Source organism: Lissotriton vulgaris, chromosome 1_2 (genome assembly GCF_964263255.1).
Source record: "Lissotriton vulgaris chromosome 1_2, aLisVul1.2, whole genome shotgun sequence".
Classification (NCBI taxonomy): Eukaryota; Metazoa; Chordata; class Amphibia; order Caudata; family Salamandridae; genus Lissotriton; species Lissotriton vulgaris.
In genome coordinates this window covers 30,563,676-30,581,873 of record NC_141686.1, presented here as the reverse complement: position 1 = coordinate 30,581,873, position 18,198 = coordinate 30,563,676, and the positions used below count along the sequence as shown (strand labels likewise).

Sequence of the window (18,198 nt, the reverse complement as noted above, 5' to 3'; positions counted from 1 at the left end):
TTTAATGGACATTTGTTCGGCAAGCATGTCGCTGAGGCCTTGCAGGCCATTAAGTCCTACATTGAAAGAGCCAGATCTCTTGGAGTACTACAGAGAAGGCAGTCCTAGTCCTGTTACAGAAGACCATTATATAGTTATAGATCATTTCAACTAAGTGAATCGTCATCCTTATAGGCAAGGAAACTATTCATAGTCCATCAAATTTTCCACTCAGTATGGGAGACTCCAAATCGAAGGTAGGCATCAAGGTAAACAAATAGGACGAACATCCAACAAGGGCCAAGAAAGAAGCTGGCACACCTGATTTTAAGTGGCCCTCGCTTCATCACTGTTGATGCCAGTGTGTAGAATGACACTGGCACATAGAAAAAGATTACATCAGACTTCTGGGTATTGGATATAGTACAGCATCGTCATTCAATATAGTTCGCTTCGATGCCACCAACATTGCCTTCAAACAAAGAGCAGAGCCATTATTTGGAGGCCTTATGTCCTGAAACAAGCAAGCTATTGTGCAAAGTGGCAAAGAGCTAGTACTGCATCATGAGAGAAACCAAGAATGCCTAGATCGAAGGGCAATGAGCAAACTTTTAAAGAAAATTTTTTCAAAGCATTGGAAATACCTACGCTTTATGGTAGATGGTCAACATCACTGTAAATATTTTTTTAATCCCATCCTCTGGTGCCCACTTATCTACGTCGCCAATGTGTATAGAGTATTCCTTAACAACAACTGTCTTGGCAAGGCTTCATTGTATCAGACTTTAAAGACGCTTCTGAAGCAGTTGGGTTTCAAACTCAAGATCAAAAAGGCAATCCTACTGCCTGAACAGCAGCTTTTGCTCTTAGGCGCAGCATCGACACAGATCGGCTAAAAGCATACCTATCACAAGAAAGAGGGGAAGCGTGAAACACTTAATTCAAGAAAAAGTGCACAGGATTGGTCACATTTGGGAAGTTTAAGGTATTTTTGTTGTATACTGTCATCTTGCATTCCCCTTGAACCACAATTTCAGTTCGGTGTGAGGCCCTTTTAAAAAGGACTGTACATAAGTGGCTAGTCACTGGGATGATTACATGCATATAACCAAAGAAAGGAAGTAAGCCTTGGTTTGGTGAAAGATCAAAGAAATATCTATGCAAGATAGGACCTTTACTAAGTCAGACCACAATTTTATGTGCCAACAGATGTTTAAATGAAGGCTGTGGTCCCTTTAGGAGCAAGGGCTACACATAAACGTGCAGGAGTTGAGAGGCGTCAATCTTGCAATTAAGGAGTTCCTGCTTCTGATAACAAACCAGGATGTCAAGATAAGGACAGAAAACATGAAAACTCTACATTCGGAAGCAGGGATGGTTTACGACTCAGACAGTTGTCAAACGATGCTCAGCAGCTGTGCCACTGGGTTCTACCTCAACATTAATCTAATGGCGAAACGCATTCTGTGCTGGCATTGTAAAAGAGGCAGATTCTATGAGCAGAAAGTACTTAGGCTCCCACATCTCCCAACAACTAGACCTCAGTTTCCAAAGTTAGGGCAAACCACTGATCGATTTTTTTGCCACGCTGGAGAATGCCAAATGGCTAAAATACACAAGTAGGTGGTGGTATCCCAGCTCCCATGGGCGAAGAGTTTTCGATGCCCTTGTCAGGGAAACTTTCTGGCACATTTTCCCTTGATACTGCTCATCCCAAGCATATAATGGAATATGAAAAGAGAACTGTGCGCTGTAATATTATCCACTCCAGTTCTAGATAACTGTAGTTACTGGTGAGTACTTTTTATTTTATTTTCTGTTCTGTTGGCTCAGCCGATCTAGCTTGTGGGCATCCTCCATCTTCTGCAGAAGGAAGTAATTTGTCCTCCACTGAGGGAAGATGTGCAGCCTCCTCCTGCAATTGCTGTGCTTAATAAATTTGATATATATAATCTCAAGCTCAGGTAGGAACCGGCTACCAACACAAGCAGGATAGACAAGCTGTGATCCACTCACCTCCCTCAAACTAGTTCCAACCAATGCATATTGGATGACGATCAATCCTGTCATAACCTGTAGGATTATTTTTATTAGTGAGTTCTGGATCCCATTTCACCAAAAAGATGGACACACACAAGAAATCCATGCTATGTATTTTTGAATAGGCTTTATTAAATATTAAAGTCTTGGTCTTGTGCGGGTTATAGGAATGGGTGTTCTTCCTGAAATAAAAATAATGGGGAAACCTGTACATAGAAAAAATGGTGACGTTTTAGTTGGTGATCATTAGGCCAAATCATTGATGGAACCAAAAGTAACACACAAATACGTTTCCTATATGGTCTTATTACTCACATACCTTTAATTCATAGCTTTTCAAGCTTTCTCAGTCTGCAGAATGCATGCATGCATTCTTTCTTTTTGTTGTGCTGTCATTGACAAATTAATATATGGCACCAGTTCATGTTATTCAAGCAGATTCTTGTGTACGCATATGATTTCTCAGCATCATTATGGGAGAGAAGCAGCAGAGTAAACGCGAATATGAATTTTTCCCACACATTTATCGAAGTACTATACTTTAAAAAACACTTTATGGAATGCATAACTTATAAGCCATTGATGCAGTTTTAACCTATATGAAAGCATCACACTATATAACAAACATAAGCAATGATATAAAGAGAGAACCATGCATTTATTATGAATAAGTAAATAAAATGATGGTCTCAAAAGCAGCAAATGCAAAGCACATGACAGGCTAAATAAGAACATTTTGTTTTGTTCTGCTACTAGATGTTTACCAAACACCTTATTGATTCATCACTTTGCGACCTATTTGGTGGCCAGTCGGCCCACATAGATAACTGGCAAGATGGCTTATTAGTTGATTATTTGCTGCTGACAGCTGGTTTGATGTGCAAGTCATGAGTTTTAAATACTGATAAGGCCAACTGAACCTTCCATCCTTCCAATGTTGGTCAAGCATCATTTTGTTAGGATATAATCTTACCTGTTATTTACAGTGGCTCGAGCTAGTAAAAATGTAGTATTGAGTGCTCTATATGTTATATTTTTTATTCTAACCAGCGTAGTTCTTTTCTGTCATTACTTTAGTCATTAAATACAGTATCATTACACCTTGATTCCTCCCCTCCCCCATGACACCCAACCAAAAATCCAGACCGGATGCAATCTCAAGAACGTGCTCTCCTTTCAAATGCAAGAGCCTTATGAGTTGATGGAGTCCTAAGACGCAGAGTTTCCTAATTGCCATTATGTTCCCAAGACACATTAGTAGGCTTCGTGCCCCATGGACTTCCAGACTATACGCTGTTTATTTTCAGAAGGGGTATAACTCGATGCACCCATCCTTTGGTGCAAGGGTGTTTTCCTACTTTCACCCACATTTTTCTCCAAGTCTGTTTTCAGACTGTCAGCTCTCTTCCACCTATGGAACTATACAATCATTTTGTCTCACACTATCAGATTTTATCAGACCGAACAAATGGCATGCTTTCCAGTGGCCTGCTCTTTGTAATGTAGTTGTTCTCTGACATAGACAGAGAGTAATCCGCACCTTCAGTTGCCTGCAGGGAAAATGTCTGCTGTTGAATGGTCTAGCAGATATAATTCCACCAGATGATGGGTGGCATACTTTGTGTTCTCCATGCGTCTTCCTGTTGTGAAAATGCACAGACCAATTGGGTGAAGTAGGTGAATCTACATTTTTTTTCCAGGCACTATGCAGGCCACTGTTTGGTCAATACTTCTTCAGACACCTTTTTATTAAGACTCCTTCATTCGCTGGGGTTGCTGTTGCTACATACTTTATTTTATTTTACTCTTTCGGCAGCGTTTACTCACATGACAAATGTATGATACAGTTACCGGTTTTTGGTCACATAATCTCCAAGGCTGTAATGTCTCCTATCCTAACACTGGCCATCTGTCAAAACTATCACACTGAGATGCTAATTTTCTGTAAAGGGAACACATGCAAGGGCATGTCTCTGACTTGATTCATGCACAAGATCTACCTCACAAAGCTTCGTATTGAACAGCTTTAAGAACATTTCTGGCCCAGAAACTAGGTTAAAGTAATCACAAGATCGAGACCTACAGAACAATAGCCTCATTCTGAGTGCACTAATATCCCTTCCAGTAACTCCAGGGAACGGAGCGAGTAGGGATTACGAATGGGAGCCTGGGAGGAGCCTCAGAAAGAATAACTAGAGGAATCAATGACACCGGGTATTTAATCCACTGGAAATTTCCCTAGAGTTTTAGCTAGAGATTCTGGCTGCATTTAAATCTTAATGGATCTGCAGTGTTTCTGCGTATCTCGTAATTCCGATTGTGCCAGTAACGGAAGGTACCTTTGGAATTAAGAAGGACCGCGTAATCATGGCATCAGAGTTAATAGTCCGAGAATTTATGCGAACAGGTGACTGCTCTTCTAACCTCACACCCTAGCTTTGCCCTTTTCGGGGATTTTAATTACTGGTTTAATGATGCCAATGCAGGTGCACATGCCACGGCACTATCTGAGACCCTGACAAGTCTGAACATGACTCAACATATTTCTTTACCTACTCACATCAAAGGTCACATACTAGATCATGTTTGGACTACAAATCTTACCCTTTCTCAGCCTTCTATATTTCCATGCGCGTGGTCGGACCACCATATTATCGACACTACCATCACTCGTAGTGGGCGGACTAAGCCCCCCCTGATGGCAGGCGGTTCCTCACGCAAATGGAACAACTATGATTCAAAGGGATTTTTAGCAACCCTGGCCACCACTCGCCCCATTATCGGCACCCATGATGATGTTTATAGGATGGACACTGATATGGGTAGCTGGCTAAAAGCGGCCAGTGATCAATTTGCCCCATTAATTAAGTTCCCCTGCACCAGACATCCTAACGCCAACAGGTGGTTTTCTGACGACCTCAAGCAACTAAAACTTGAGATCCGCCAATTGGAACGCACATGGAGACGGGATTACTCTAAGTCATCTAGACGGAGATACGTGGCAGCCCGCAGAGAATACAAATTAGCTATTCTCTCAGCTAAATCGGAGCATATCTCCGACAGAATCTTCTCCGCTACCAATAAATCTCGAGAAGTGTTCAAGATTATGAACGAGCTGACCACTGACGATAGGACCCTCCCAGCCCAAACCCCGACTAAGGAGACCTGTGATGCCCTCAATCTCTTCTCCATTGAGAAGATCATCAAAATAAAAGACTCTATCATTCCTACCCCACAGTCACCATTCCCTGATGTTTCCCCTGCTAATCTTCTATCCCTCATTTAGCTCCCTATCATAGATCCTCCCGCCTTAGCGGAATTAGCTACTCGTGTAAGATCTGGCTCACCGAATGACCATTGCCCTCCCTCAGTACTGCGGGACATCTGTCTTAAGCTACCAGAATGCATATTACCATTCCTGAATGCATCCCTCATCTCTGGCGCAGTCCCTAGCTCCTTCAAGGAAGCAATCCTCGTGCCGCTCTTGAAAAAACCAGGGGCGGACCCTGCCGAACTTTCTAATTACCGACCAATATCCCTGCTGCCCTATTTGTCAAAACTTCTCGAAGCCCATGTCACCCGGTGCTTTTCCAACTTTATCGAGAGCTCTTGCTTCCTTGAGCCTAATCAGGCCGGCCCATTCCACTGAATCTGTTATCTTGGCAGTTATGGATACTTTGAGAGAGAATGCAGATGCAAAAAGACCTCAGGCCCTTGTGCTTCTGGACCTGTCGGCCGCGTTCGACATGGTGGATCATGACATCCTTCTCCACCGTGTCGGACAGGCTGGCATTCAGGGCTCAGCTCTTAGGTGGGTCGAGTCATTCCTCACAGGCAGGTCACAAGCTGTACGCGTGGGTCCCTTCACTGCGCCGAAGTCTCCTACCACCTGCGGAGTCCCCCAAGGCTCCTCACTTTCCCCTTTATTATTTAACCTATACCTTCGCCCTTTAATTTGCCCTCTCCATAATTGGGATGTCACAGTCTTCAATTATGCAGATGATTTGCAGCTCGTTTTTCCACTTGATTCTCCACAGGCGGTCAACAACTTTCACGCCGTTATGACTCATATCCAACAATGGATGAATCAAAATCAATTAAAGCTCAACCCTGGAAAGACTGAGCTGCTCCTCCCTGGCTCAAGTGCTGCATACTGGGGCCCGCAGTTTTGGCCCCTCGATCTTGGTCCCCCCCCCCCCCCCCCCCCCCCCCCCCCCACACACCAGTCAAGGCAGTTAAGAGCTTGGGGGTGACGATCGACGCGGAGCTGTCACTTAAAGCTCAAGTGGGTGCCACGGTCTGTTCGTGCATGTTCCAGCTCCGAAAGATCCGGAAGATCAGGCACCTACTTCCACATGCGGCTCTGTGTCAGGTCGTCATGTCCCTTGTTCTCTCTTGCCTCAACTTTTCTAACTCTCTCTATCACGCACTCCCCCGATTTCTTTTGTGTCGTCTCCAGGTCGTGCAGAATCGGGCGGCCCGTCTTATCGTTAAGATCCCTAGGTGGCAATCTGCGAAGCCCTTGCTCTGCAAGCTCCATTGGCTTCCAGTTGAGGAGAGGGCAGCCTTTAAGACGGGCTGCATGGTTTTCAAATCTCTTCACTGCCCCTGCCCCGCTTTTCTTAACTCCCTGATCACTCTGTATCGAGCTGCACTTTCCCTCCGTTCAGTTCACCATCACCTACTTGTCACTCCCAAATTCAAAACCAATAAATTTGGGGGGCCGTCGTTTTTCTCTCCTTGCCCCTAAATTCTGGAACCCCCTTCCCCAGGCCATCAAATCCAGTGGTTCCCTTTTTCAGTTCAGGAAACTTCTCAAAACTTTTCTGTTCACTCTCTCTGGGTAATCTCTCCTCGTCACTCTACACATGCTCTGTCAGCAAGCGCCAGGAAACCTCCGGGTGTCAGTGCGCTCAAAAAGTGCCATTTAACATAACATAACTATACAGGTAACTTTATTTAGTTGATTGAAAACAATGCATTTTACACCATCACATGTTCCCTTTTAATAAAAACACGTATTCCCATAAGTTAGTTCATTTTTTACTGGATTGGTGAAGGCCAGAAAAGCTTCCAAGTAAAGGGTGCTGCTATAGTGGATATGTTTTGTATCCAGTAATGCTACTTGATCTGTACTTATGGCTAATGTGTAATTTGGTGTTTCATATTGTTCCCCTATCCTTAGGTTCCCATTGGTGACCAACCCAAGGACATTGAACTTCAAATCAGAGAGCTCATATTTCAGTTCATTAGTAATCCAAACTCTATCATTCTCGCAGTCACCGCTGCCAACACGGACATGGCCACATCTGAAGCACTTAAGATTGCAAGAGAGGTAGACCCAGATGGTGAGTAGCAATGATGAATAATTGACTGAAGGGTTCAGATCTTTGTTTTTTATCTCGGTAAACAGAAAATCCCTTGATAAACAATGTGTATCACAAACTGCAAATGGGTAGCTGGGTATTATACTAGTTACTTTCATTCGTTTTCCATCATTGTTAAAAGCTTTTTTTTTATCTTCTGAAGTTTTAGCTCCAGATTTGGTTTCACAATTGAAGGTTTTTTTAACGATTTTTCAAACTTGGGAAGTTTCTTATCATGTTTTGTAGACACACGTTTTTTGACGAATTGATACCTAGGTGGGCGGTGCTATGTTTGCCTAATAGAAGGAAGCTTTGAAAATTGTAAGAGAACCAGTTGCATCGCTCCAACATCTGAATCAAAGGTTTCCTACGTAACTCAGAGAAGAGTGACATTGAAGGCTATGTAATGTCTCTTTAGACAAATACTCCAGGACCTGGTGGAAAATGACATTATTCTGGACCGAACACACTGGTTTGGACCTCCAGATCCCGCTTCCCTATCGCCAAGTAACACATTCCTACATTTGCTCGCCATTATCAACAGAAAGAGGACTTCATGAGTACAGTGAGAAACTCCATCTTTATCACAATTGTGAGTGCAAAGTCATAGCCATATCGGAACTTATCCCCCATTACACTCCAGAATTGGTGGTTGCTGAGGCCAGCCACCACGTTTCTACAGGATAAAGTGATAAAATATAATTGGAGCCACCCCTTTCGTCTTATTTGCATGGAAAATGAAACACACTCAATCGACCCAATGGATTAAGCCTACACCCTATTGGGCCTGGAAGGATGCCTTCCAGGCCCGTAGGCGTCAAGGCGCATCATCAGCGCCTTGACGCCTACGGGCTAAGTTGCGCTATATAAGGCTTTAATCATCATCATCATCCTCATCATTACCACAGAAACTTGCGAAGCCCAGCGTAAATGATCTGGGAAATGGACCAGACGCTCCAACAGGAAAACATTCCATAAGCCCTCAGCAGATGAGAGCTGGAGCTAAAGGACAACCACGAACCCGGACTCCAAGGCCAGGATTGAAACCTGAGCCCAGTATGAACATATGACCACCCTAAAGTGACAACAGGGGGCGTGGCCAAGATGTCGGAGTGAGCAGATGCTTCTCCCCGGAGCTCCTCCATTCCGACTGGGCCCAAGCCTAAAACTACAGTGTTCTCCCCCCCGCTATAGTGCGGCGGGAAAGGGAGAAGTGAAAGACGCAAACCGGGACTGCCATATCGCCCAACGATACCTCCGGTGCACTTGTGGCGAGGAGAGACCGAGGCGACCGCGGCGGCCCTTTGCTGCAGCCAGGGCAGGGAGCGGTGTGCATCGAGACCTCCCGAGGTGAGCGGTAGCCGAGGCCTGTCGGAGCCCACGCCCAACACCCGGGGAAGCAACGGAGGAGTGGTGTCCAGCCCTGCGGCGCTGAGTGGCCCCGGGTCCAGCTAGGGCCGGAGCGGGAAGGACCCGTGGCGGCGAGGACAGCCGCCCGGGCTGTGAAAATCGAGGCTGCGGCCTATGTGGGCGAGGCCTCCGCTGGCAGGCGCCGGGTCGCCCTGTGTGGCCCCGCCGGGATTGCTCCCCCCTTCCCCCCACCACCTCATCTGCCCACACTGGCTTGGACTCTGGGTCCCTCACAGGGGCAGTGGCAGCGGGGGCCCCGGCCTAGTGGGGCAGCCGGCCCCGAGGCGCGTAGCCGCCATTTTGCTCGAGCACACACGGGCCTGGGAGACACTCAGCGACACTGCGGCCTGACGTGAACGGGCCGGTACACACCGCGCTCCGAGGCCGGAGCTTGAGCCCCCACCACTGGACCCAGCGGAGAGGCGGCGCTGCGCCCCATGCCCGCGGGCCCCCATCGGTCACCTGGGCCTGTGACACTGGACGTGGGTCTCTCTGGCGAGCCCTGGCTGCATCGGAAAGAGATCCTGGCGACGCAGCATTGGAGGTGAGGAGGCTTGATTCACCCGAGGGAGGCAAGCGGGGTGCCGGCGTGTGAGGTACCAGTGCGACAGGAGTGTCCCGAGACATCGACTACAGCCTTAGCCTTCCTGCCCCCACACTCATTCTCCCGGCCCGCGGACTGCCGCAGACACCACAGATAGGACGCTAGACGCACCGCCATTGTCAGGACCACGTTGCCTTCGCGTGCCGCCCGACCTGAGGAGCGGCTTGAGGCCTGGGGAACAGCGGCCTACTCAGCTTAGCCCCGAGACTCCGCAGCTGCCGCACGCATTCGTAGCGGGAGTGCCGCGGCTGTAGTTGGCCCCCACGTAGCAGGAACACCTCTCGGAATGGCTAGGTTCGAGAGGTGCGGAGGGAAGTGGACAGCCTTGGAGAGAGAGTGCCCGCCATGGAGGGAGCAGGCACCGCCAGAGATGAGGATTTAGTGCAGGTGCAGCAGGAGGTGATACGCATGAAGGACCAGCAACTGGACCTCCAGGCTCATACCGAGGACCTGGAAAACAGGTCCCGCCGGAACAACATTCGGGTCCGAGGCGTACCATCCAAAGAAGAGGGCACTGATGTGGCGGGCTACTTGCAGGACTTGTTCCGTGGCATCCTGGGCGAACCCACCGACTTCCAGATTCGAATCGACAGGGCCCACAGAGTGGGACTCACGAGACTGGCTTCGGCCCCACTTCTGGACATTCTGGCCTTCCTTCCAGATTACCCGCTCAAGGAACGTATCCTCAGCGAAGCCAGGAAGCAGCAGCCTCTAGAGTTCCGAGGACACCCGGTGGCCCTATACTAGGACCTGTCCGCTATAACGCTCCAGAAACGTAAGTCCTTTAAAATTGCAACGGACTTCCTGAGGGAACACGAGACACCGTATGCCTGGGGTCATCCCTTCCGTATCATCTTCAGGTGGAACGGGACCCTGCACCAACTCCGCTCCCTCCAGGACACCTGTGGGGTGTTGGGGATTACAGCCACGGACGAAGACACGTCCACTCCGCGATGGCGGCGGCCCATTTGGAATGGCTGGCAACAGGTCTCACGACGTCTAACACCAGGATTTAATGTGCGGCCGGACACGCAAACCATCAGAGCGGACAGCCTGAGACATACTCAGGGGGAGAACACTTCAGCAACCATTATTTAGCAGGTTTTGGGCTCTGGGGGCTGGGAGGGGGTGAAGGGGAGAGGCCTGGTGGCTGGACGTCTGCTCAGGTAACCTTCCATTGACTTGTTCCTCAGTGGGACTGGACTTGGACAATGATGTGCTTGGGGGCGGGTGTTGGGGTGTTTCTTCGGGGGTTCCTTGTTGGGGTTAGGGAGGGGACCCGGGTGGGGCTGGAGAGAGAAGTTGGCGGGAGTTGGAGAGGGGAGGGGGGGAAGCGGGGGGGAGGGAAGAGCGGGTGGGGGGTCCTCCTTGTCCACGAGTACTGAGCGGGGTTGTTTTTCCCTTTTCATCTCCGCGAGCCGAGCACACCACGCAGATGCTCCACCTGAAGGCTTGACATGACATGCCCATTGACTATTCTCTCCCTCAACGTGAGAGGGCTTAATAACCCAGTCAAACGCAAGGCGATTCTCTCTCTCTCCTGAAACAGGGGCGGACATCTGCGTCCTGCAGGAGACACACCTACTCCCCAAAGATCACTATAGACTTAAATCACGCTCCTTCCCTTCGCAATTTTTCGCCTCTGCGAACAAGAAAGTGGCTGGAGTAGCGATCCTGGTGGCCAAATCCTTTGGGGGACGGGTCCTACAAAAGGAAGCAGAGATCAAAGGCCGGTTACTGGCGCACCGCTTCCTCATTGCAGGGCAGACGCTACTGATAGGCTCCATATACGCACCCAACGACTGACAAGAGGCATTCTTACACAGGGCCTTGGAGACGGCCACAGCCAACACGCATCCACACTTATTACTGGGTGGCGACCGTAACCTAGTATTTCACAACACAGAGGACCGGTCAGGTCAACGCTCTGGACAGGTGGCGGCGCACTCAACATTGGGTCAAACTCGCCTTGCAGACCTGGGCCTGATCGATTTGTGGTGGCATACACATCCACAGGTCACAGCATACACTCACTACTCAGCGGCTCATAAAACATACGCAAGGCTCGATTATTTTCTGTGCTCCTCCCAATTAGCGTCTTGCGCACGAGACGTCGAGATACATCCGGCCTCCCTGTCGGATCACTCTCCGGTGGTGGCTTCCTTTTTGATGCCAACCACGCCTGGATCCCAGTGGCATTGGCGCCTGCGCGACAGCTTGCTACAGAGTCCGGCCGTACTCGAGCAAATCAAGACTGCCCTCAGCCAATTCCTCGTTCATAATGCTAACGAAGACTCCACTGAAGCCACCCAATGGGCGGCCCTCAAGGCGATCCTCCGGGGCGAATTCATCTCACTGACCACGGCCAATAACAAGGAACGCGCACAAAAGAGGGCCGAAATCACCCAACGTGTGGCAGAGCTGGAACAAATGCATCAGCGCACGGGGCAGCCCGAGCGTGGCGTCAGCTATGCGCAGGGCGAAAGATGCTTGCAGCACTGGACCAGGATGTGGCCGAGTACGCTGCTCTGCGGCTACACCATGCGTATTACACAGGGGGGGATTGCTGCAGGAGACTACTGGCGAGCAGGCTACGGGAGCAGCAGCAGAGGCAACACATCCGGACCCTCCAGCCTGGTCACGGTGACCCGATCACGGAGGATGTGGCTATTGCCGCTGCCTTTGGGGACTTTTATGCTGACCTCTATGCGGCAGACCAATTGGATCTGCAGACGGGTGCGACTACCTGCAGGGAGCGACCCTCCCTTCCTTGAACAAGGCACAGGCGGAGTTCCTCGACCGCCCCATACTGGGTAAATCGCCAGGTCCGGACGGCTATTCGGCGGCCTTCTAGAAGACGTTCTGCCCACAAATAGCCCCCCTATTACGTGACCTATGTAACACCTTCGATCAACCCGGTGCCATACCTCCAGACCTGCTAGAAGCCGCGATATTGGTGATACCCAAGGTAGGCCGAGATCCCACCCGGTGCGGCTCATACAGGCCAATATCCTTGTTAAACATAGATCTCCAGTTATACACGGGAATCATCGCAAGCAGACTCGCTCCGTATATGCAGCAACTGGTGGAACTGGGCTGCATGCTCCTTACCATCGATGCCGAGAAAGCATTCGATCGAGTGCACTGGCCGTACCTAGACTTGGCACTGCAGAGGTTCGGCATGGGTAAGATTCTCCGCAACCGTATTTTTAACTGTTATCGGCAACCGACTGAGACGGTCAGAGTCAATGGCCATACAGCTCCACGGTTACAAATTGGCAGAGGGACCAGACAGGGCTGCCCGCTTTCCCCCCTACTATTCGCGTTGTATATGGAACCGTTAGTGCAACGTATAAGACTGCACAGCCTCATTGAAGGCGTCCCGTTCGGCGGTGATACGCATGAAGTTAGTCTATACGCGGACGACCTCTTACTCTCCCTGATGAAACCGATGTAATCCCTTCGGGCGCTCTTTGTGGAGCTTCATACCTTTGCACTTGCCTCGGGCTTCAGGGTCAACGTGGGAAAGTCAGAGGCCCTGAACGTATCCTTGTCACCAGACGTACTAGCGGAAGCCAAGGCTGAATTCGACTTACAATGGTCTGACTCCCATTCCCTACCTGGGGGTCCTGTTGGCGCCGACTGAGCGAGCCACGGCGGACGCCAATTACACGAGGCTCAGCTCGCGTCTCAACGAGGAACTTAGGAGATGGAAACACCTCACACTCTCCTGATTGGGCCGCATTGCGGCTACCAAAATGACCTTGCTGCCGCAGATTATTTATGTCTTCCAAACTCTTCCCCTGCGCCCGCCGGCGGGATGGCTTCAAAAGACGCAACCAGACTTAGCTTGCTATATCTGGAATGGCCGCCGCCCGCGCTTTAAACACTCTATTGCTACACTCCCTCCTGCACACGGCGGAGTGGGAATACCCGACCTCACTCTATACTTTCAGGCCGCCCAGCTACGCACGCTCGTGGAATGGCACCAACTGAAGTCCAGTAAACACTGGCTCTTCCAGGACCAGGCAGTAGCAGGTCGGCCGCTTCAGGGTGTCCCGTTCTTACCGCGCCGCCATAGGCCACCCAATCTCTATGCGTCGCAGATCATGAGCACGGTACTGAACACATGGGACAGTGCAGCAGTACGGCGGGGTCTCACTTCATTTCCCTCCCCGATGACACAGATTTTCGGCAACCCAGACTTTTCCCCTGGCCTCGACCCTCAGGCATTCGTGGTTTGGAGGAAGACGCCCTGCAGAGACGTGGGACACATGTTTGACCTTAACGGTATCCTCCCCTTCCAGAAGGTGAAAGAGGATTATGGCATACCGGAGGCGGACCGCTTGCCCTACCTGCAGGTCCGTCACTGGGTCCTATACCCGTCCATTAAACCCGGCGCACAGCGACCCCTCACGCCGTACAAAAAATGGCTGTTGACGCGGACTTCCGACAAAAAGCTGCTCTCTGACCTGTACCAACAGCTACTTCTCACCAACATCCACTCATACAATGCGGGGAGGGCCAGGTGGGAGAGAGATCTGGGGAGAGAGCTTACACGCAAGGAGTGGGAAGGCATATACCACAGGGCCAGACACTCAGCCTACCACATGGGCCTTACTGAAACACTGACCAAAGTGGTCACTTATTGGTATCATACACCTGAACGCCTACACCGCTGGGACCCTCGAGTTAGCGATCGCTGATGGAGAGTGTGTGGGGAGCTCAGCACACTAGAACACTTACTGTGGAGCTGTAAACGTTTACAACCTTACTGGACCTCAATGCTAGACTTAATAGACACGCACCTAGACACACAACTTCCCTGATTCCCTGCCTATGTGCTGCTTGGCCTCCCTAACGCCTTGATGTACCCCCCTGAAGTCCATGAGGGGGAGACTTATTGCGATTGCACTGGGGGTAGCGATACAGAATATTGTGGCACACTGGAGGGACACTCAACCCCCTCTGCAACTTGGGTGGCTACATAGGCTCTGGATGGTACTAGGTATGGAGAAATTATCGTTGGCAAGATCGAGGAAAGGTGCAGAGTTTGCGGAACTCTGGCGGCCGTTCTTTACCCTACTCACAGAGGAGTTCAGGGAGCTGAGCTGGCCCCGCTACCTGCGACTTCTACGCTTGGCAGATACCCCACTCGCAGATCCTAAAAAACAGCCACATAGGCCGAAAGCCCGGAGGTGAGATACCTCCCAGGAAACCCTTTAAGGTGATGTCAGTCTCCTGCTGTTTTCTTACTCGATGGACAAGGAGGGGGGTGGTGTCGGTGGTGTTGGGAGGGGGACTTGTTGGGGTTGTTTTTCTCCTGTTTTCTGACATAATGCAACCAATGACGGCTCCTGAACCTTTACAACGCGACCGACCCAGTTGGGTTGTAGGCGGCTTGCTGTGTATAACGCAAAATGAATGGAGCTGATTACAGACCTGCCTACATGCCTATATTATCATTGGTTGGGCCGTGCCACTTCAAACACGAGCCGCTGTACTTCTTGCGATGCCTTTTCTCTTAATAGAAAGATTTAATACTAAAGCGACAACATTATCATTTGGACCCTCCCCTGACAGGAGACACTACTTTCACAACAAAAAACAGCCCCCTTAACCATGCCGTGATTGACATCTTTCCAAATAATTTATATACCCTAGTCGGGTTGGTCCTGAGGAATCGCCCTTTACATAGGACTGGCATGACAGTAATTCGCATTCTAAAAAACCCTTTCACATTTACCTGTTTTGTTCCCTTTAGGGTGGGAGAGGAGGGGCAGTTCAAACAGTTGTTTCTCTCCCCTCCACCCCCGTTTATTACAGTCTGCAAACTTCCAAGTAGTAATGGGTTTAATTAGGGGCTCATTTACTATACCGCCACATCTTTTCCGATGTGCAACCCTGTTACTGTGCACACCACATGCTACTACTCCATGATTAAAGTGCTGAGTCTGAATGTATGGGGACTCAATGTGCCTGCCAAATGCTTGGCTATACTGTTAATGCTACGTGACTGAATGAGACACGTTTTCTCCAAGAGACTTCCCTCTTTAAGATAAAATGGAGGTGATCCTATTCATTCATCAGACAACATTTTTCTTAGGGACTCTTCAAAAAAGCAGGAGTGGCCATCATGCTAGCTAATAAATTTAAAGAGCAGGTGCTCCACAACATGGCTGAGATAGGATACTATTATCCCTACAACTATCTTTAAATGGCAGTACGCAAACTATAGCTACCCCATATTAGCCTAATGAACACCAAGAACAATCTATACTTAAAGCCCTTTCCCTGGTTGCATCCTGTCCAGGCAGGGAGATCCTAATCATGTGGTTGGGTGGGAGGGATTTTAATTACTTCCCTGACCCAGTATGTGACAGATCAGCTTAAAGAAGGGGATGGACCTGGGCACTCATCTGAGTGACTGAGATGACTGTCCAATATGGGCCTGACAGTTCTCTGGCAATCTGTGAAAACCTCAACCAGAGATTACGAAGTGTATTCTGCCTCCCACCAGGCATACCCAAGGCTGGACTTCTATGTATCTTCTCTCTAAATTCTGGCCACCATTACCTGAGCTGAGATTGAAGGCTCAGCCCTGTCAGTCCTTCTCCCCCATCCTGATTACTTCCAAAATCGCTTGGCACCCAACTGGGAATCAGTATTGGAGGCTCAGCAATAACCTTCTACGACACAACTCCGCCTAGACAGTGATAAGAGAGACTATTCAACTACATCTCAGCTTTTGACACTAATATCACCCTATTCCCCCTCTTATGGGGGAAACGCTTAAGGCAGTGGTCAGAGGTTCCTTAAGGTCCATATCTGCCTGACTTAATAAGACCTGGATGGAAACATTTTGAGTTGGATGGCTAGATGCATGATCTAGCTGTGACCACAAGTGTAGCGGAGTGCATAAAGTTTTGCAACAGCTAACACTGGCCAGTAAACAGCTCAGAGTTCTGGATTTTGACCGAGGGGAATATGGACATCTCCGCACTAAACAAAGCTATTATGCAGAGGGAGCAGTAAAACTGGGCAATTATAGGCATGCAAGTTACGTGACAATACCTATTTCCAGTTTTGCACAGATTACCCTCCGGGTGGAGAAGAGGCCCAAGCGTAAAGCGATGTAGCACAGGCATTTGAATATTTTTTCGCAGATCTTTAATTGGCAGAGGGGACAAATTCAGAAGAGACAAACTTTTTAACTTTCCACGGCCATTACCAAAAAATGTTGCATTCCCCCCATATCCTCTTTGGAGTGTGTCACGCTTGCATCAAATACATATGTGGAGGAGTAAGGTTGCATTGTGTTTCCACTGTTCTCTTGTAACGTAACTGGCTCTATTGTACAGCGCTCTGACACCTTTGGGTAATGTCCGCGCTTTATAAAAATGCACTAAATAAATAAGCAAGCTTCAATTAGGCAAGGCTCTAGGGCTAGCTGAGTTTACTTCAGCCTTTTATAGAACCCTATAACTGCTCTTTTCCCCCTGCTAACAGGCCTCTAAAACTTTTTTGGGTAGTTCTAAACATACCGATACCATGTACGAGGCGGTGATATTGGTGATTCTCAAAGCCGGGAAAGATCCCAAATTTGGATCCACATACAGTCCCATTTCTCTAATGAACATAGATGACAAATGTTTTAGGGGCATAATTGCTAGGCTCCTCAACACATATATGCAGGCCCTTTTAGATATGGATAAGACTGGAATTATCCCAGAAAGAAGCTGTAGTGCCAACACAAAACCAATAGTACATATACTAGGCCAGGCATCTTCAGCCCAAAATCCAGCACCCCTCTTATTGCTCTTGTTAAATGACGCATGTTTTATTAGTATTTGATTATGATTTAAAATGGTTTATTATACATCTATAACTTTTGGTAAGATTAAATATTTGTAGCTTTTTCAGTAAGATTTTAGTCGATATTGCGGACTACAGGATTTTATCTGTCCTATCTGTATGTTCGGTTTCTTTATTTGGTTTAATTCTGCCACTTTAATCTTTCTGCTGAAAATATCTTATGCATAAAAAATATATATATATATGAAGTGAAAAGGGTAAATTTTCTTATGATGTGGTCTGCTTTGTTCTATTTTGGCGTGAGAGACCTTTTTTTCCTGTTTCAATGCCAGGCCGCAGAACCCTAGCTGTCATCACTAAGCTCGACCTAATGGACGCCGGTACAGATGCTATGGATGTGCTTATGGGCAGAGTCATTCCAGTGAAGCTTGGTATCATAGGAGTGGTGAACAGGTGAGCACAAAGCTGCTACTCTTTAAAGATAATTGGTATGTTCCAGAGAGACATAAATAAACATAGTAAATAAACATAGAAAAGTCCAAATAATTTAACAAAAACACAAACTAATCAAAAGTCATATAGTTTTGGGCTCAGACGTTGCACTTTGTTTTTGTTTGAAGATGTCTTTTTGAGTTAAGAGGTACCCTGTGACTCTTACTCTCACACACGAGCAACTGATTAGTCAAAACAATTTTTCAAGGAAAAAATCGTTTTTATCTTTTGGGAGGGAAAGGGATTCCCTCCTTTTTTAGGAAGTTGGTATTCACCTCTGCAGTATCCACAGATGTGGGGATATCAAAAGATATTGGAGTAGACTCCTACTCACTTATCTTGACATGCTTTATCATTGGCAACTATCGTACCACCAAGGCGGAGTCAACCATAGATTAAATGGGAGTTCTTAGATAAAATCACGCTGGATATGCAGGGATCCATAAGAGTGATTGGATTAAAAACACCTCTAGGTATACCCAAAGGTGCATC

The 18,198-nt window shown here is 48.3% G+C and overlaps 1 protein-coding gene across 4 annotated transcripts in view; it reads left to right on the top strand.

Annotated features, from left to right (window-relative positions):
• Positions 1-18,198, top strand: part of DNM1L (dynamin 1L) — an 829,340-nt gene that overhangs the window by 369,205 nt on the left and 441,937 nt on the right. For all 4 annotated transcript variants that reach the window (XM_086952767.1, XM_086952765.1, XM_086952764.1 and 1 more), the window contains 2 exons: positions 7,205-7,367; positions 17,547-17,667. In XM_086952767.1, coding sequence (XP_086808893.1) covers positions 7,205-7,367; positions 17,547-17,667 — 284 coding nt within the window. The remainder of the gene's footprint in view (positions 1-7,204; positions 7,368-17,546; positions 17,668-18,198) is intronic.